The 20,958-nt window shown below is 39.1% G+C and overlaps 1 protein-coding gene across 1 annotated transcript in view; it reads right to left on the bottom strand.

The window, feature by feature from the left end:
* Positions 1 to 20,958, bottom strand: part of KIAA0586 — a gene marked incomplete at its 3' end in the record, with an annotated part of 79,161 nt that overhangs the window by 16,081 nt on the left and 42,122 nt on the right. Inside the window, exons 28-30 of the mRNA XM_080344591.1 lie at positions 19,281 to 19,461; positions 16,130 to 16,266; positions 11,013 to 11,100 (exon numbers count right to left, since the gene is read on the bottom strand). Coding sequence (XP_080200717.1) covers positions 11,013 to 11,100; positions 16,130 to 16,266; positions 19,281 to 19,461 — 406 coding nt within the window. The remainder of the gene's footprint in view (positions 1 to 11,012; positions 11,101 to 16,129; positions 16,267 to 19,280; positions 19,462 to 20,958) is intronic.

Here is a 20,958-nt window from a genome sequence, read left to right as displayed (position 1 = left end):
ATTATTACTTCACTATAACAACCTGAGTTAGGATGGAGATCAGTAGATCATCTCATATTAAGTCCAACCTGCATTGATTACATAATTTTGAACCAAAACATAAATGTAATTCCACCAGATGCAGAAAATGTGAGATACACGTTTTCATTGTTCGCGTATGGTCGGTGATTTATTATTTTGCATCAAAACTACATGCCTACCTGACATTAAAAAAGAAAGAGCTAATGAATGTCAAAGTTGTGCCATAGATGAAGTCCCTGTGGCCAAAGCACTGGGGGAAAAAAAGGCATTTTACATAACTGCTACATATTTTGTGTCACACACAACAACTTTCACTCAGGTTGTTTAGAACTGTACTTTAAAACAGCTCTTCCCTCTTTAAAAGCAAAACGTACATTTTAGATTAGAGAAGAATGGCAACAGAGACAGAAAAGTTCTAAATCTAAATTAAGTTTTTCTAGGTGTACTTTATTTTCCTAATGACAGCGGTCATGATAAAAACCAGAACACAGTAGTTCACAGACGAAATTTAACCCATCTCCATCATTTACTACTGTTCTTTGCAAATGCAGTCACCAAAAAGCACACATTTGCAACTGGTATTTCAGAGATGAGGATTTATTGTATTTTACTTTCAAAATTAGTTTTATGGAAGAGGAAAAGGGTTTGAACTGAGTTTTACGTTTGCACATTATTCAACGTTGTTACAAAATGCAGTCCCATCTGCAGTGAGCAACAGGTCACACTTGACAACTTTAATCTTCACTCCCCAGTCCTGACCCTATTTTTAAGAAGAAAGCTGCTTTGGCAGACTCATTTCTCAAAATCAGCATGTTATCAAAGAGGAGCATTACCATTATTTATATAGTGTTCTTCATTTGGAAGACATCCTAGATAACATTCACTCCATGCTGTTGCCTTATTTGAAGGTTTCCTGGGCTCCTAGTCTTAAGAAATGAATCACACGGGCACGAGAAACATGTATTTATATTTAATTACAGGCCAGCTTTGTGTCGCTGTATTGAGAAGCTGGTGCTGGAAAAACTTGGCCTCTCTTCAGTGCATAAAAGTAGAAGGTCTTTTTAGTCCTAAAGTATCTGGATAAATAAGCAAATAAAGTAATTTGGTAACGACACTGTTCAAGAGTATGAAAACTGCTGGTAAATCAAGCCTGCTCACAATGCAATAAGCAGTAAAATTAAAAAACCAAGATTACAATTTGACTGTGGACACCAATCATCTAAATATCTGTCTTTATTGGCTAGTTAAGTTCTATTAATGATTTTACAGCTATGTCTCGCCTCTCCTAGCCGTGCAAAAATTTACGAAGCATTAAAAAAGGAGAACAAGTTTATGGCTGAGAATGACAGCTTTTGTAAATCCCCCATCTCCTTTATAAAAGAAGTTTGGAAACAGATAGTCAGAACCTGTGGGTTATTCATGGCTCACATGAAGCCACCTCCACTTGGCATACAGGCTCTTGGTCCGGTAGTTTCTCTTTTGCCCAGTTACTCCCCACACAAACATCTGGTTCCTTCCCATTTTTACAGAGTGCATTAAAAACCTGAATTGAGAGCTCTTAACAACAGGTAAAGCTGAAGGGTGTCCAGCTGCCTCTGCCCAAGGATCACCAAAAAACACAAGGAAAGCAGAAGCTGTTCCTCGTGCTGCCTCGCTCTCAGACATACACAAGCCACTGAATTATGAAGGGCAACATCTGCCTTCCCTGCCAACCAGAAAAATAAAACAAACCCGGCATATACTGAAGACAGAAAGGCTACATTTCTCCTATCACGGTGCTATAAATGTTTCTCCAAGTTGAAATATGTGTTTGTAATACTCCCTGTCTTCACCTGTCACCACACAATATCCGTGCAACGTGTTGCCAGCATCCAAAGGCATCAAGACTTCCTGGACTGATACTGATGCCTTTTAGAAAAGAAACGCAAATTTCACACTAAAAAGGAAATGTGAGATAAGAGGCCTCCTTAAATGACTGTTAATCCAAATGAGAATGATAATCCTGAAAGATCCTGTAGTGCACGTGCCAGTGGAACTAAGACATTGGGCAGCAGGTCTACCTGGGACGGCTGGAATGGCTCCTGACTTCGGCTTAGCTGCTGTTCACGTACCAGGATAAAAAAGATCATGACTGAAGAATGGAAATACGTCTTATTCAGCAAATGGTCCTTGCAGGCTGTAATCTCTGGCATTGCTCCTGGAGGTAGTAACTCCAACCAAATGCTCTGCTGAATAGGACAATGCTATTTCTTACAACACGTCTCATTATAGTGACATACTGAGGCACATCACTGAAGAACAACTAGGAATGTCAATTTAAACTCATCTGCCATTACTGCTAACAAATAGGCACGCGAATTAAAGTAGTATAAGACCATAAAAATCAAATGCCTCTTTACAATGTTATGACAGAAGATGATGTGTAAAGGGATTTCAGACTCAATTATATGTATATAAATGAGTAGCAGGTTCAGGAGAGACTATTCTGATCGTTTTCCATGACCTACCACAACACACAGGCCACAGAACAGCTCAGCACACTTACTTTCTAGATGCACATCAGTTCTTTCTTATTAAACCATGGGCTCAGAGCTGTGGAACCACTAATTTGTGAGAAACTTCTCCCTCCAGAGAAGAACTAACTGGAAACAGCCCTCGGGCTGAAGAATTAAGTACATGGGGAGTCTCTGTCCTTAGGTGGCTTGCCCAAGCCCATTAATTTTGTGTGTGTGTGTGTCCCCCATTTATATAAGCAATGTTTGCATGAAAGGGGAAAGCAGGTCAGCCTAGTCAGCTTGCTACCATCTGCTTTTATTCAAAGTTACTCAAGATCAGTGCCAGTGGGACCGGTGCCCATTTAGGGGATTTATTGTGTGTGTTTATTTTTTGCTCTTTACAATGAAGGCAACAGCAATTACTGTAAGTTTGTAAAAGTGCACACAAATCATAACACACAATACAAAGCTGCTTCAGTCAGATCCTTGCGTGTTTACGAATCCTGCACAAGCTGTGAGAAAGGCTGCTTTGGCACAACAATTTGGAAAGATTGCTGAGGAGCGTGTTAGTGTCCAAGAGATCTGCGACTTTATATCATACTTGCTATCAAGGCCATATCCTGTTTGCAATGCACAGCGACTCCGACTGATTCACCACCCTGCGAGAATCTTGTGCAAAAGAAAAAGCATCACGTTCCAGCTTGGCTGGATGGGTTGACAATACATGGATTTATATAACTGAAAATTGGTAAAAGATCAAAGGTGGACCATCAAAGTGGAAATAGCAATTTAGGGCTCTCAGCTTGTACATTCCAACTCTTAAGAGCGGATATGCAGCAGCAAAAGGTACTCTCAATGAGAATTCTTCCTAGAATATACCTGGCCATTAGAGACACAAGCTACAAAAAAAAGCCACAACCCCAAAATCAACCCAAAACCCCCTTCCAAACTGGCAAAAAGGAAAAATATAGAGAAATTCACATTGCAGGGATGAGGCAGCGGTGCTGCATGCAGAACTGCCTGGATGTCTGTACTGCTTTGCTTCCAGCAGGTCGTCACCATCGCTTGAAAAGCAAATGCAATTATGAATCGAATTTTTTTTTAAGAAATACTAATAAATTTGGAAGTAAAATCCTTTACACTGTTAAGATATAGCTAAGAACAGCAGATCCTCAGAAGGCCCTGGTGTCTGTGTGATGTGCCACAGACAGCAGACGCTCAGCAGGCACACACACTGGGCACTACAGGATATTTGGAGGCAGAAAGGACATACAAACTCCAGAAGGTACATTGCAGGCTCGATGCAGCAGCACCAGGGGTTTTCAGCTTACCAGTATGAAAAAGAGACTTGTCCCTTACAATTTGCACATTACAATCCCCATGTATGAGTGAAATACCAGGCTTAATTTTGTCACCGCTCTGAACTTCAGGTTTATGATATATAAAATGCACTTTGAGGGCCACTAGAATAGATCACCTGCAATCCTTTAAAATCAGATGAGATTTCTGGATATCTACCTTGAGCTCCAGTAAATCTGAAAAAAGACAAGTAAAAACCCAAGTATTCAACAACCTCCATAGGAAGTAATCCTTTAAGTAGCGATCATGTCAGTTTGAGTAAGTTTTTCTTTCCCTTTCCCCAGAAGAAAACCCAATTGGTGCCAGAATTTCAGTGAAAATCCCTGTTGCTGTGTACAGACCAGAGGAGGGACTTGGCACAGAAACACATGCTGAACTTCAGCAAAATAAATGTACTTTAAACACAAAGATCTCGTCAAAAGGGAGAAAGAAGCAACTCTACCTGCTTTGACCTGCTCAAGCAATGGGGCTATAGCAGCCAGCCTCACCTCCTGAACGTAAAACTTCTGTGCAGAAACACTCCTGAAACCCACACTGGAAGGTTTCCTGCTTTATTCTTTTTACTGTATGAAAAGAGGTCAGTAGGTCAGAGAGGTTCTCCTTCCCCACTACTCTGCCCTGGTGAGACCACACCTGCAATATTGTGTCCTGTTCTGGGCCCCTCAGTTCCAGAAGGACAGGGAACTGCTGGAGAGAGTCCAGCACAGGGCAACAAAGATGCTGAAGGGAGTGGAGCATCTCCCTTATGAGGAAAGGCTGAGGGAGCTGGGGCTCTGGAGCTGGAGAAGAGGAGACTGAGGGGTGACCTTATTAGTGTTTACAGATATCTAAAGGGTGAGTGTCAGGAGGATGGAGCCAGGCTCTTCTTGGTGACAACCAGTGATAGGACAAGGGGCAATGGGTACAAACTGGAACACAAAAGGTTCCACTTAAATATGAGAACAAACTTCTTCCCAGTGAGGGTGGCAGAGCCTGGAACAGGCTGCCCAGGGAGTTGTGGAGTGTCCTTCTCTGCAGACATTCCAACCCACCTGGACACCTTCCTGTGTAACCTCATCTGGGTGTTTCTGCTCCATGGGGGGATTGCACTGGGTGAGCTTTTGAGGTCTCTTCCAATCCCTGACATTCTGTGATTCCCCCCAAAGATTAACCATACACACATCCAGCATGGAGCAGAAGCCAGTTCTTATGCGGACTGTACAAGGGAAACTTGAACATACACAAAAGTGTGCAGATTACACGATGGGTATAAAACATCATCTGTATGGGCATCAAAGGGAGACTAAAAGGGGAAATTTTCTGCCTTTGCACATACCTCCCACAGCAAAAGCCTCTGCAGAAGGTCAGGAAAATGACCATACACAGCAGTGAGCGAGCTCTGTATCCCTCTGTGCCATTCAAGGAAGTGTGAGTAAGAGAAAAACTAATGCTCAGTCTCTAAGAAGCTGAAGGAAATTGCCAAGTGAACAAAAACCCTAATGCATGTAGATCAGAAAGGAAAGAGCCAGGTGATACATGGTGTGGAACTGGACTCCAGAGGAGAATGACTTCTACCTACAGCCAGTCAGTAGGAAATCCTCAGACTGCAAGGCAGTCTGAGCTCACCTGGTATAGTTTTTTTAAGTATAAACTGTTACATATATATATATATATATATATATATAAACTTTATATATAAACTTTAAGTATAAACTGTTTTTTTTTAATTCTTCTTTTTTTTTTAAATCTTGACTACTTGGTTTTCAATTACTTAAGACACCTCAAAAAATCAAATAACATTCCAGGAGTCTAAAAAACCTACCAAGGAGATTTGTGCTTCACCTGCTCTCTACACTTGTTAGTAGTTCCTATTGTTCGCACCTTTTGCATGAAGAAGCAAGAGAAAGAAAGGTCTAGAAGATAAAAGGGTCATTTCCCAGAAAGGGACCTTTTGGCAATGGGTGCCACGAAACCCGCAGCAATTCCTGGTGCTTGGTTTCCCAGTATCCAGACCCGAAGCAGCAGAGCACACCCACAGCAGAAGGACATTGTTGTCTACATTAACAATTCTATACAGGACTTTCCCTTCAGCTATTAAAAAAAAAATAAATCAAAAGTTCTGTTTTGATATTTTGTCTGAAAAATATGTGGAGCAACTCAGTGGGAAAAGAAGCAACCACTGATATAAATTGCACTTCTTAACAGATAAATAATACTTACGAAAGCCAAGAATTTCAAACCCCCTGTTTTAAACATAACACAGCTAAACACTGACTTACAGTAATTTAAACTAGAAACTCTCAAGTGTGGCTACTGAGGGGTTTACGTGGGGATAATACGCAAAATGCTCTTCAAATGCGTATTTTCTCATGCATGGGCTATCACATAACTGCTATGGTCACATGTGCAGAAAAAGCTCATGCAAACTCTTTGAGAAGTGGTGTTCTAAACTACTTGGAGCACCTCAAAGCCAATGGCTACATATAGAAAAGACAGTGTTTCTGTGGGAAACACAGCTTTGCATTTCCAGTTAATACATTTTACATTTGGCCAAGTCTGAATTTTGTCAACAAGCCATCTGATATTGCGGAGACGTAACTGTATAGCAAAACCAGAGTCAAAATAGATTAGAAATAAGAGTTCTGAAGAAGCACTGAAAAACTTATATAAACCTCTAACGGGACATTTGCTTGAAAAATGCTGTAATTATAGCTAAGTGATGTCATTACTTCAATTCTGAGATCTTCTCTCAGGAATTAGTCAAATTTAAGGAGCAATGTAGGCTACGTAAAGCATTCCCATCTCTCAGGTTGTGGTGGTGGTCTCTCCAGTGTGAAAGAAAACCTGTTTTGCTTCACTAGCTGATGTTTTCAGGGCAGTACGGACAGTCCTCAGCAAAAGCCTCTAGTGAAATTCAGCCCCAAACCAGAAACAGCAGGATATTAAGGAGAAAGTAAACTTTCAGTAGAATAGTCGTTCAGATTTTGACCAAAGCAGTTCCAGTTCCAAGAAAAAAATAAAGACCTTTAGCCTTATCCTAATCTTCTTCCTTCCTTGAAGCATCTGTTAGAGATTTGCCTCATGCCACAACAGTTTTAAGAAAAAAGAACCCAAAATCTAACTCAGAGCAATTTCTGGCTGAAGAAGAGAGGCAAAGAAATATTTACTTATATCCAGATTTTCAACATTACAGTTTTCAATACAGCATAATGTCACTCTTAACAGAGAAACAGCCCATTTTCAATACCGATCAGGGACTCTGAAAGCTTTATTTTTTTAATACAGGTTGTTTTAAGGGCTTCTTGCTCTCTTATTCATTTATTGCACAGATCATCTCCTTCCACGAGCAACTGTGCAATCTCTCTGTGGCAACAAAGCCAATTGCTTAGTGTCCCAATATTACTTTCCCATGTACTTACGGCTGCCTGAATATAATCCACTAGCTGGAGATAAAACGGAATTACTATCATGAAGTTGTGCTCTCTAGGTCATATTTTGAGAGTCTGTGCTGTAGAAAAAATAATTAAGTGAAGATACATCTACCCCTTGGTTCTGAGCTGCTCATATTAAATTTTAAAAACGCTCTGCAGTCAAACATTGCCACCTGTTCTTTCATTTTAATTTAAAAATCCTGAATCATGTTAACATGAGCCCAAAAATGCCTCTATGCTGGAAATACGTGAATTCACCAACCACAACAATTATTATCTTATTAAAATTATGAAGATATATGAAAGAATGGCCCAAAGATTAAAGGGTATGATAAAACCAAAAATATATATGCATGTATATTATATCGTACGAATATATGTTTTCAAACCACTGTCTCCACTATGTCTAGAGAAGGCACACATTTCAATTAATAATACATTCAGGCTTTATTTTCAGTTGTAACTTTCAGGAGACATTACCCTTTCGGGCATGATATTGTAACAGTCCTACTGAACTTCAACTTTCATTAGGAGACATCAATCAACTTGCTTTTACTAAAAACACATGTTCACTGTAGACCACAAAAATTTCTCAAACAACAAAAGAAAGCTCTATCGTATATACATTTATGACCATAGACAAAAGAGGAATCAAATCTTGTAATATATTTATCAACTAAATGAAAAAGGGTTTTTTTATACCCAGCTCTAAGGCCAAAACGATTTCCCTTTTCTCCCAATACCCTAAATTCACACTCCATTTCAGGGCTCCTGATTTTTCTAAACTCTAATACCCATGCAACCACTTGCCCTTTAAACTCTGAAAAAATACCTAAATGACCCTGCCTCTGAAATGCTTCTTCATTTTCAGGATAAAATTGTCTCCTTGTCCACTATTTCTATAAAAGCAACCGCCTGACATCGAGTTTTTATAAACAGGGTGCTTTGAACTTACAGTAACAGATGTGCTTAATTTTAAAATGTTGTATTTACTTAAACCCACGTATGCTTATCATGTTGCCAGTTTTCATTTTTCTTTCAAATGATTCTTATTAATTTTTAATCAGTCAAAAAGTTGAGCCTAAGTTCGCTGTGGTGCAGCTTATAGAGACGAGACCTTTTGCTTAAAACTGACAGGCAGCTGTTTCCATTTGCAAATCCTCTAGATTTTTATTGCTTCATTAAATATGTATACTTTGAATGAGATTTAAATTATTCTGATCTATAAATCATCTTTCTTGGTCGTTCCTCTCAAAGAAAATCGACTAGTGCCATCTCGTGGTCAAATGTTTTCATTTGACACCCAGACAGAGTTGAACTGTGCCCAAATACCTGGTTTTACAGTATGGGTAAATTATTTAAAGATAATTATTCCAGAAAATAACTACTGCAATTAAAAAAAAAAAAATATTACTTTATTTCCAGCACTCTCTACCACCCTACTCAGTGATACAGGATAGAAATGCTGTGTTGTTAACACTTTAAATTGAGGTGTAAAAGCATGAAGTGCAGTGTTAGGAATAGTATCCCCTCTTTCCGGGGAAGAACAAGAGGAAAATGAAGATTCCCATAACCACTATTAAGGAAACCTGCTTTTAAAGATGGGAACAAATTGATCCTGAAAGGCACATAAATTCGTTTTTGGCGATTTCAACAAGGCCAAGTGCTGGGTCCTGCACTTTGGCCACAACAACCCCCTGCAGCGCTCCAGGCTGGGCACAGAGTGGCTGCAGAGCAGTCAGGCAGAAAGGGACCTGGGGGGACTAATGGACAGGAAGCTCAACATGAGCCATCAGTGTGCCCAGGTGGCCAAGAAGGCCAATGGGATCCTGTCCTGTCTCCAAACCAGCGTGGTCAGCAGGACAAGGGCAGTGATCCTTCCCCTGTGCTCTGCATTGGGGAGGCCACACCTGGAGTATTGTGTTCAGTTCTGGGCCCCTCAGGTCAGGAAAGAGATTGAAGTGCTGGAGGGTCCAGAGAAGAGCAACAAGACTGGGGAAGGGACTTGAGCACAAGCCCTATGGGGAGAGGCTGAGGGAGCTGGGCTTGTTTAGTCTGGAGAAGAGGAGGCTTAGATGTGACCCCATCACTCTCTAGAACTACCTGAAGGGCAGTTCTAGCCAGGTGGGGATTGGGCTCTTCTCCCAGGCAGTCAGCAACAGGACAAGGGGCCATGGGCTTCAACTCTGCCAGGGGAAATTTAGGCTGGAGATTAGAAAGCAATTCTTTGCAGAGAGAGTGGTCAGGCATTGGAATGGCTGCCCAGGGAGCTGCTGGACTCACCATCCCTGGAGGTTTTTAAACTGAGATTGGACATGGCACTTAGTGCCATGATCTAGTCAATGGACTGGAGTTGGACCAAGGGTTGGACTTGATGATCTCTGAGGTCTTTTCCAACCCAGTTGATTCTGTGATTCTGTGATTTAGAGCTCATAACTTATTGGAAAGTAGCTTTCCTTTGGCAATTTGGATTTTCTGAACGCTAGAGGAAAAATACCTTTCTTTTTATTAGAAAATATCACTGCAATATTTTCCACCAATATTAACTAAAAGAGTTAATCCCCATTTTTAATAAATTAAGTCTTTATTTACCAACTTTAAAAACACGTGTTGACAAATGTCCCTACAGCAAAACACATACATGCACTATGGTTGGCCACTGCAGTTCTGAAACCTTTTCCACTCCTTGCCCATAGATGCCAAATTTCACATTATTCTCGACTTTCTTCATACAGAAACCATGAGGTTCCAAGTCTCACAACCAACAACAACGGCCCAGGGCTTTGTTACCACTTATAAATAGTTGAAACAAAATAATTCCGTCAGAATTACATATTAAAAAAATGTATGGAAGAAATTCAAATAATTATTTTAAAAGGGCTTGAAAGAAGAATTTGTCTATACTAGAGTGGTGCAATTATAATTGTGTATATTGTAGACATGCAGGTTTTTAGATTCCTGTTCTTAGCACATAAGATTCAAACTGCTCCATTCTCACTCTACCACCTCCACAAACTTATTATCCATTAAAACAATTAAATATGGCAGTATATGCACAGTTTATGTTATTCCAATGCTAACTTGAACTATAATAAAAAAATATTCTCTCCTCCTCTTGTAATATCCCTAACACTTTTAAAAAACATTGATAAGTAATCTCTAAAAATAGCACGGCTATGCATAGATAATACACAGTGCCCTTCAGAAACATAAATCACTGTTACACACTGCAAACCAGGCCATTTTAACACTGAAAATCTCTGTATATTTTTCCACATTTGCATGATCTTATGTTATCTTTCAGTTCTCCTCTAGTACCCTTGGGTATTCTCACACGTATGAACCACTGCCATCTAGTACTACATTATGAATATTTTGGTTGCTGAACAGCATTCTGGAAAGCAATTAAGATTCAGTTGACTACATAACATGCACATTGTAATGCTCTTGGCAAATAAACAATTAAATAAATACTCAATTGCAAGGATTCTGATGACTTGCATACAGATGTATTTCTAATCCTTTCAGTGTACCCCAACAGGATCATAACCACGTACAGAGATTTATACACACTATACATAAACATTTGGAAATTTGAGGAATTTGGCAGTAATAAAAAGAAATCTTTTTTAAAAATCAGAAATTTATTATATAGGAGTGTACAACAACATTTTAAAATTATGTGATTAACTGAAAGAACTATGTTTGCTTATTGACATTGATTTACCTTCTTGTTGCATCTCTTCAGACTTGCTTCTCACGTGAATAACTCGGGGTCTCACAGTCTGAACCTGTGCAGCTCCTCCGCTTTCCCCCTACAAATCATACATTAAAATCATATTACAAAGCTGACTTTTGATGTAAAAGCCCAGTGAAATTCTGTGGAGCTTCAAGAGGTTTTTAAAGATTCATTAAGGGATATGCACTTGTTCTCCTTCCTTTGGACTTCCAAAGAATTCTGATGTGAATGAGCCTATTGCAGTGTGTGTGGCAAAGCACCAGTTGGACCTGAAGACACAGGAACCCTCCAATTTCTACTCAAAACAAATATAAGACAGAAAGAATATAAGATTTCTCTGCCTTCCTTCAATACCCAGGACTTCTCCCAAGGTATTATCCTCCTGAGGAAAAAGAAAAGTTGGAGACGAAAAGTAACAGGTTGGAAAACCCTTGGCAATTATAAAATCTGTTCCCTTGACCACATTTTTAAAACCATTTTCTGTTCTTCCTGGAATTCTCTTCAGGATCAAGGTCTACAACGATGCCAATGGGAAAAGTTACTTAGAAGCAACAAATGCTCTGTGTGTTACAACAGAAATATCATATTTATCGAGTACATTTCTTGTCTGATGCATTAAGTGGAACAGGGGTTGTGGCTCAAGGAATTCCACTACATTTAGATGGGAAACATAAAAAGTCCAAATGAAGTCACAGAGACCTACCCTGTTTCCCCAAAAATAAGACAGGGTCTTATATTAATTTTTGCTCCAAAACTCATTACTTTTTTACATGTATAGCTGCCTGGACGCTATCTAAATTGACTTTTTAATGAACTGTAACTAGGGTTTACTTTTGGAGTAGGACTTATATTTTGAGCATCCTCAAAAACCCTGAAAAATCATAGTAGGGCTTATATTTGGGGTAGGTCTTATTTAGGGGAAACAGGGTAGATGACTTCAGCATTCTCTAAGACAAATAAATGTAATGTCATCAGTTATGCTGTTAATACCACAGAAGCCAAAAATATAGATGAAAAGAAGAAAACCTTTATGTCTGGCAAATAAGCACGATGCCAACTACGCAATCAGAGCTTCTGACTTCTCTCAGCCAACAACTGTCTCCTACAATAACCAGAATGGCAACAATAATGATATTGTTGACAAGATAAGAAAGAGTTGAGGTGACTTTCTGAAAGCAGGAAGGTCTCATGGAAACATGATCAAAGGCCACCAATGCTATAGAACATTAAATGTTCTGTACAGCACAACAGAATACTTGTGACTTCATTTGAAGTGTTTTGGTGGGGTTTTTTGTTTCGTTTTGGATTTTTAAGGCAACAAACCAAAAATCAGTTTAAACTGAACTGATGTGCAAACAGAAGTTGAGAGATAACACATAGATTCACAACCCACAATTATGCATTCCTGGAGGACTAAAATAAAGTCTTTTGAAATACTAAAAATGTAAGCTGATGAGAATACCAAAGTGACAATCCCACTTAAAAAATGTTGATTGCATAGAAACATTCATACTTACAGAAGAACATTATGAAAATATTTTGCAACTAACTGATTTTCTAAGATTTTAACAATGCACTTGGGACTTCAAATTATTTAGATTTACCATATTTGAAATGTTTAGCTGCACAAATATGACTTGCAGTGTTCAAGTCCCTCCCATGATCAAAATTATTTATCTAGAATAGAAACTGCCCAGCTTCCCTATGGTCATCTCTTGGTTCTTAGAGATAAAAGCACAGGGGCAAAGTGGCCACAAATAACATTTAATTCCTGTATTCTTGCACAAGAATGGACAGAAGGGGTCAAACTGAAGATGCATTCAGTCTGGGACTCTAACAGTGGCTAAAAGTGCCCATAAATCTCACAAAAATCCAATGCCAGAAATGGAGGAGCAGCCAAAGAATTTGGGTAGATAAGAAAATTCCTGCATGACTTAAGCCATTTGTTTTGGCATGAGTGACCACACAGATTTTGCTTTTCATGACTAGAAGGTGGCATTTGCTCCTGCCCTACATGAAAAGACAAAGCTCTTTCTGTTGGTTAGAATCTGACCCACACACCCATGACAGGGAGCAAACAAGTGGTTTATATACGACAGTTCCACAGTGCTGCCCACAACCTGTCCAAAAATGAGGATCCTGTTAAGACGGACTAAAGAAACCACCCAAGCTTTACCATAACAAGTCCTAACATCCAGGAGGATCGTTCCCAGTTAAACCAGAACAAAGCTCTACCAAACCCAAGGCCTAGCTGGATTCCATTTGAAATACTGGGTGTTTTCTTCAGCCTCTCAGCACACACTATGAAAATCCTAGTTTTGCTGCTAAATGGATTAGTCTTCTTGGTTTGTATGTAGCTGATAGAGTTTTATTTCAATAAAGGCAAAACACTGCCTAGAGATGAAAAACAAGAGGTAAAACAACTGATGTGAGAGTCAGTGACTAACTTGGGAGGAAATCTTTTAAGAAGTTTAAAGTTATTATCACCTTAAACATCACATAGAATGAATCACTCTGAAAGCCTGAGGACTTTCTTTGCTCTCTTGGCTCATATAATATTACCAGAAATTCTGTTTCCCACAGCAGGTGACGAAGCAGATCCAGCCATAGATCTGAATACAGATGCCATTCCTACTAGAAACTGGGGGAAAGGTTCATCATTGTTACATGGTAGGTAGATGCTGTCAAAACAAGCTTTCAAATCAGCTGGTGCAGAGAATGAATTATTTTTTCAGAAAAAGATGTACAGATCTAGTAGATAATCTAATGAAGGATGGCTTTGCTCCATCCAGGATATACATTACTTGGGTTATTGCTTATAGATATGGTCACGTCCTAGAAAAGCTAAAAATTTAGCCTCTGAGAAACAGTGATTCAGAGTTTTACATCAGGAACAGCCATGTAATAGAAGATACTATTTGGTTTGAGGAAAAAACAAACACACGTCACAAACCAAACCAAACCAACCAACAAACAAACAACAAAAAACTCCAACCAACCAACCAAACCCCACAACAACCAAACCACACACACACAAAGTTTGAGGGTTTGGTTGTTGGTTGGTTGGTTTGGAGGGAGGGTGTATTTTATATCCCAGCATGTATATAAGCATCTGAACCCCTGCTAAGGGTTCAGATGCAAGAAAAAGTTTCTAAAGATAACATAATACATAACTAGCTGCATATGTAAGATAATATATAACTATGTATTTTCTATGAAAGATGCTATGTCAGGTGACCTTACATTTCTTGTGAAGGTAAGACTATGAACATGATTGACCTTACACAATTTGCCTATATCCAGGCAAACAAAAAAGTCCATCGTAACCCCATCAGCTAATTCTCCAGAGCACAACATGCAGGCATGACTGGGTTCTTCATCACAGCTCTCGGTGCTAAAAGAAGGAAACACGTTTTACCCACTCTGTCCCTTTTACTTTTGGCTAGTGAAACGATAACAAGGATATGAGCTTCACCCCAACAGAATCCAGTCTTGCCTGTGAACAACAATTCCAAGAAACAATATGTTCCAGTGATCTCAAAGAGGTGTAACCTTTAAAATCCTCTTTGAAGATGCAACACATCACTTCAGATGACATATTTAAGAACTGCTCAGATGCCAGTGGCACAGTATGCATCAAAGCTCAAAAACACAAAAGCAAAGACAGATCAACACAAGAAACTTTCAGTTATTTTTAATATAGAACATGAGGAAAGGACAGAATGCATCCATGGTTATTACTTTCAGTATATTATTACTTTCAAATACGCCGTGAAGCTTAACATATTAAAGAGCAATCTGTCACCTCGTTTTCAGCTTTTGCCACTTGCTATTTGAATTTTTCTTCACTTAGTGAGTAAACCATCATCTCTAGGTAACAGCACATACTAATGAAATAGCAATGGATTAACTCTCTAGGTTTCCAGCAGAGATCAATAGGATCTTCCTCTGCCTTCAAGTATTCTGAGGTACATCATCATCACCACCTGTCCAACCCTGCTCCTATGAGGACAACTGAAGCTCCTGAAACGCTGAACCAGTGGTTTACAACTGGTGAGGCCAAACCTCCACTGTAGCTCCTTCTCCCATACATCCATCATGTTATTCTTCTGTATTTGAAGCACTGTGCCCCTAAAACACTGGAATGCCCTATCTGACCTGAGGATGTATAGCATTACACCCTGTGAGACCAGAGAAGCTGTGAGGAAGTGCAGAAAAGGTAAAAGAGAAGGTCTGAGCCCAACAGAAAGCGGATTGTAAGGATTCCATCCCAGTAAACACAACCATTGTTATTACACACATGTACTTTTGACCTCAGTTTCTCAGCTGAATGTGTCACTTTAAACGTACCTATCCTGGTTTTGTTAAAAAACAAGTTTCTCTTTTAGTGAATTCTGCCTGTCAGCTAAAGCTTCATATTAGCTGCATTTTCCTGGAGAATCAGATACATTTTTTGGTAAACATATCAATAACTTCGCATTCCATTGCTAAGCACAGATTCACATCTGGTGAGTGGGGCAACGAGAAACAGGTGACCAAGAAACTGACCAACTGTGTATAACATAACATTCATGTGAATACTTCATATAAAAGTGGGAGATCATGAGGATCTTGTCCTTTTTTCATCCCTTTTCCTTATGGCCAGCATTAGAAGAGGACCCTGCTAGTCGTCCCTGTGAACTGAGGCCAGTGAGAGACTGAATCCAGCTCCAGTTGGCTGCAGAGTCCAATCCAGGACTTTGGGTGCCAGCTCTGCAGTTGCTGAGACTTTCAAGATTGGTTTTGTATATTTTGTATTATTTTCTCTATTCTTATTAGTAGCATTAGTAAAATATTTTTAATTTTTCCAACTCTCTTCTCTCTGTCCTTCTTTCCCCCCTCGTTGTCTGTCCTTAGTGGGAAGGGGGGTGGGGGGGCGAAGGGGAAAGGTGGGGGAGAGGAGGTTAATAATACATCTGCCATGGTTCTATTGTCACCACGTAATCAAAACCCTCAACAGTACCAATTCTGTGATGTCAATCACCACAGGGAAACAGGAAAATTTATTTTCCTAGGTTTCAGTTTGCATTTTCTGAGCAGTCATAGAAAAGATCCTTTGAGTTTACCTGGGACAGACCCTCTGAGAGAGATGTCGCTCTGCAGCTTGGTTGGGCTGCTTGTAGAACGGGATCTGAAACTGATGGCGACTCCAGTTCGGCCATAAGCATTGGACCATGGCTTGCATCTGTATCTCCAAGTATTTCTGCTGAGAGAGGAAAAATAAAGAGAAAAAAATTGCTTGATGAGCTGGAGCAGTAATGTCACGGTCAGCTCATGTGGCAGGATGTGGAGTCTTTCAACAATGGGACAGGTAATGTTAAAGTGAATAACTTCATCCTTACACGGCTCATTGTGTATCCCTTAAATTGTTCTTGTGGGGAAAAAAGAAATAAGAAATACACTTCTGTGGAAATTGAAAAAAATAAGTCAGTTTTATCGCCCGTAGATTTCTAACGTGGCAAGCATTTATGAGAGCTTCAAAGCTATAGAGTTCATCACACCATTATATGCTTAATGAGCTTTATTCACTCGTATTGGAAAGGCTTCTTCATGAAGATGTTTCACTGTTATGTGAAAGCAAGGAAACCTGTATATAGTCTTTTTGAAGGGATAATTTGCTATATAATCCAGCATTTATCATGCTGTTGCAGCCTGTGAGTGTGTAAAGCATCTTTACGAAAAATGTACTGACAGCTCATGAACTAACTTTGGCCTTCTGCTATCATAAAGAGCCAAAGAATTAATTTTAAACCTAATTAACTATAACTATTGCTTATTTAAGTGTAATTAAAGTTCACTTTAAGACTAAATGTGCCATATTTCATTTGCATGTTCGTTTTTATATCCACGACTTTAAGCACTGAAAACAAGGATTGATAAATGAAAGACTGATCATCAAGATGCTTTTATATACCTACATAAGCAACACCTTCTCCATCTTACAAACAGACATCACGTTTCCATAGTACAAATAAAAACTGGTCACAAAGCTGACGATACCCATAGACACACAACCCTCAGAATTCTTACAGATAAATCTGTGACTCGTTCTGACAAAGAAACTGAGTATCCACTGCAAGGTGATATATACACAGATATACAACCTGATATATATGAACTGTAACTATTATTTACTTTTACTCCTAAAGATAATTCTGAAATAAACTGATGGACCTGCACTGTAATTGTTGTGGCTACCAGAAAACAGCACTTAGTCTTGCCTTGCAACAGACACAAAAGATTTGGAAGAAAAGTGGAAACGATCAAAGATCATTCCTTCTCCCCTTCCACCTCCCACCAAGAGCAGATTGTTTCCTGTTCAGCGTTGACTTCGCTATCAAAAGGACTTGGAAACAAGATTTTGTGTTCCTCCTTGATATGAAAACACTTCTGTCTCGAGAGTAGATCTTAGCTGTTAAACAATCTTGTTTCCTTAGCAATGTCAGTGAATCCTGCGCTGTGTGTTCAGAGCTGGGGAGGGAGGTTAAAAACCATCAGAATGCAACAAAGCTCAGCCTGGGATTATTACAGACTGTGTAAAAGCACGAGGCATTGCCTTATGGTAGTACATTCAGGTTCCTCGTCTCCTCTAAAAAACACTGGAACAGAAACAATACTGCAAGATTTAGAGACTTAGGGTTAGAGAAATACATCACTCCTAGATTACTGTCACATACAGGAGCTGTTTTAGGAAAGTGTTAGGTATTTACACAACAAAGTGCATCCTAAGTTAAATTAAGTAGACTTTTTAAAAGTATATAGAAGAGATACAAACATGTTATGCTACATACAGCTATGGACAGTCTGGGTAAGAAAGAAACAGATCCTCCCAATAACTTGCATCTTCTTACTCTCTAGATGGTCCTGAGCATTACCAGAGACTCAAAACTGATTGATCTAGATCACTAATTCATTCCCATGTCACCACGTTCTTAATGCTGACTGACATCTAACAACACAGCGTTAAACAAGTGACGTGGAGAAAGGGATAGGAGCCTCACCTTGTCCTTTGCCAGGAAGTCTAACATAACAAATCTCCAAACAACAGTCAAACAACCGCTTTTGAGCACAAGTTTGATAATATTTAATGTAGCAGAATGTATTTTCAAGGCTGACAGTGGTGTAGCTGGTTCAAAACCTTAGGTAACACCTCCCTTAAAAAGCTTACTCTCTATAGAATCAGCTTAAATGTGAATCAGTTCAGAACTAAACAAACATTCTTATTTCTCAGAGATAATTTTTGCCACATGTTGAACGCATTTAATTTCAATCCACTTCCTACTGGTCACGGGCTGATAATGTGAGAAATGTTGCTCTTGTCAAATTAATTGATGTGAAAATTAAAAGGACAGAAAAACAGCTGTTTGAACACTTCAGTTTACACAACTTTTGATGAATCAGTGCAACCACACTTGTGTTGTAACAGCTTAAGAATAATTTCAGTTTCTTTAATCATATTTAAAACCACACTCAGGAAAAATAAGAGTTTCTATGAACTTGCAGCAGTTTAATTAAGCAAGTATAGAAGTGCATTTCCAGATAACAACAGAGAAACTGGGATAAAAAGATAAGGGAGAGGAAGGATGGGCCAGTGGTTACAGCACTAGCTTCAACTGAAAAGAAGTAATTACCCTGCTTTACCACAGCAACATATTCTGTACAATTACTTTGTACAAGTCACTATGTGTTCGCCTCAGCTACTCATTTGGGAAAAAAGAATTTCCATATCGTTACAGGAGGTAGAATATATTACCAATTATGAGACATTGCAGGATCACCTTGATGGAGTGAAAAAAACAATGAGGAGGAGTGCTGTGTAAGGGGACAGAGAGAAGTAGCTTGAACTGCTGGTGTTAATAGCTGTCCCATGGAAACCGACTTCAAGAATGGTCAAACTAGGTGGTTTGCTCAAACAAAGTGGTTTAGAGAACTGAATTTGGCTTAAAAGAATATAATACATACTTTACAATCAACTTTTCTACAGGCAAGTGGGCACTTGGCATGATTTTTCTCCAAATTGTAGAACATTACAAAGAAGAGTGAAGAGTGAAGATCTGGTTGTCAGAACAGGAATGTTAATCATTTCATTGCAGCAATTGCCTGTACATTTTTAATACTGCATTTTGAACATACTCTGAAATTATTTTAGAGACTGTTGCACAAAAAACTAAGAAACCACATAAATATCACAGAAAAGATGTAACAGTCTAATTGTACCTCCAATTTGGGCAAGCTGCCCTGGCGATGGAGAACGAAAACCCTGGTGTGGTCTGTTCTCACAAGTCCGAGCAGTTGGACGGTCCATATAAACCGAATGTCCCATTAGGATTCTCTCTGCTACTCTGGTCAGTCTCGGTCTTTGACCTTCACTGAGCTCCCCAACACTGTCATCAGAATCCTACACAGAACAGCAACATCAGAACAGCAGGTATTAAAAAAACCCAATGTATTTCTTCCAAAACCACCATTATTACACTAACTACATTAAGCCTTAGAGCATATATAAACTTAAGTCTATACTATTAGCACTGAATAAAGAAAATTGAAATGGAAGCAATATCATCTAACTGTGTTTGGAAGCAAGATCTACATCAGTACTGGACAGAAAAGAATCAGAGCCAAAGAACATCACTTATTTTGTTAGTGGTTTCCCACACATGATCAGAACCAAACTTATATTTTTAGCACCTAAAGTCTTTAACGTTACACATATGGCTATTGTTGGCTGCCTGACCTCGTAGCATTGGAAGTATCTAAAAGTTATTGACTCGCTGTTATACAGCATTTCAGAGAAAAAGTTCAATTTTTAAGTAGGTTTGGATGGCACTTAAAATAGGGCTGGTACTGTGGATTCTGACTTTCAAAGCTGCGGAAGAAAAACAGATTTCAGGAAAATAGGCTGCATACACATACACACAAGTGCACAGTATGATGTTAAGACAATACTAGTAACATCTAGGAGAATATTATTTATCTTCTAAATGAGAAGGTATGTTTGCGCACACCTTGCCAGAATGTGAGGGTGGGGGGAAGTCTCTTAGTGTCTTGTATGGACAGACCGAGGGGTCTGTGACCATGGGAAAGGGAAAAAGCAAATTAGAGATGCATTTGTGCTGATGAGAAAATGTCACTACAATTACAGTCAGAGTCAGAGCTGACACTGCAGGAAGCTTTTCACTAAATCCATCCACCAGAACTCATTAAGAAAAATACAGACAGACATAGGAACAGTTAAGGAGGCGAGTGAAGTTGGTAATTATTTAGACTAAACTGACCAAGATAGAAGGAAGAAACTGCATATGCATCAATAAAATCACAAAAAGCAAGATCTGCCATAAATAAAGGTGTTCATGAATCATATTGCAGTGTTCAAAGTTCACTTCCTTTAAACATCCCTCCAGCTATAGAAACCCAGGCCAAACTATTATTCTCCACATAGAAAATACTTAGATGTGTGATAAAAAAATGACTTCTGTCCTTTGTGATGCAGATAGTTATATTTTTCTGTTAGTCTGTTTTTTCTGCCAACTTCATATGAGTATTTGGAGGTTTTGTTCCAAGATCAGTATCAACAGCATGTGTAAAAGTGTATGTAAACACTTGTTGCTTCTTCATCCCTCTCTAAAACATTCATATGGCTGTTAAGTGCAGTGAATTTGTACTGTTAATATAAATATACCACCTCTGTTGCTGAAGTGACAAAAAAAGTCCACGGTTTTCAAAACGACAGGACAAATCTGCTACAGTGGAACAGTCACATACACACTTCGAAAAGCAGGTACACACGATACTATGTACAGCTAAATTGTTTATAACAACACTTAATCTTCGGTGGTTTTAAAAAGTTTTACACGAGAACACAGTCAACAGAAGTGGGATCGCTTCCAGCAGTGAA

This window comes from Nesoenas mayeri (assembly GCF_963082525.1).
Source record: "Nesoenas mayeri genome assembly, chromosome: 5".
NCBI lineage: Eukaryota > Metazoa > Chordata > Aves > Columbiformes > Columbidae > Nesoenas > Nesoenas mayeri.
This window is presented reverse-complemented; position numbering and strand designations above follow the sequence as displayed.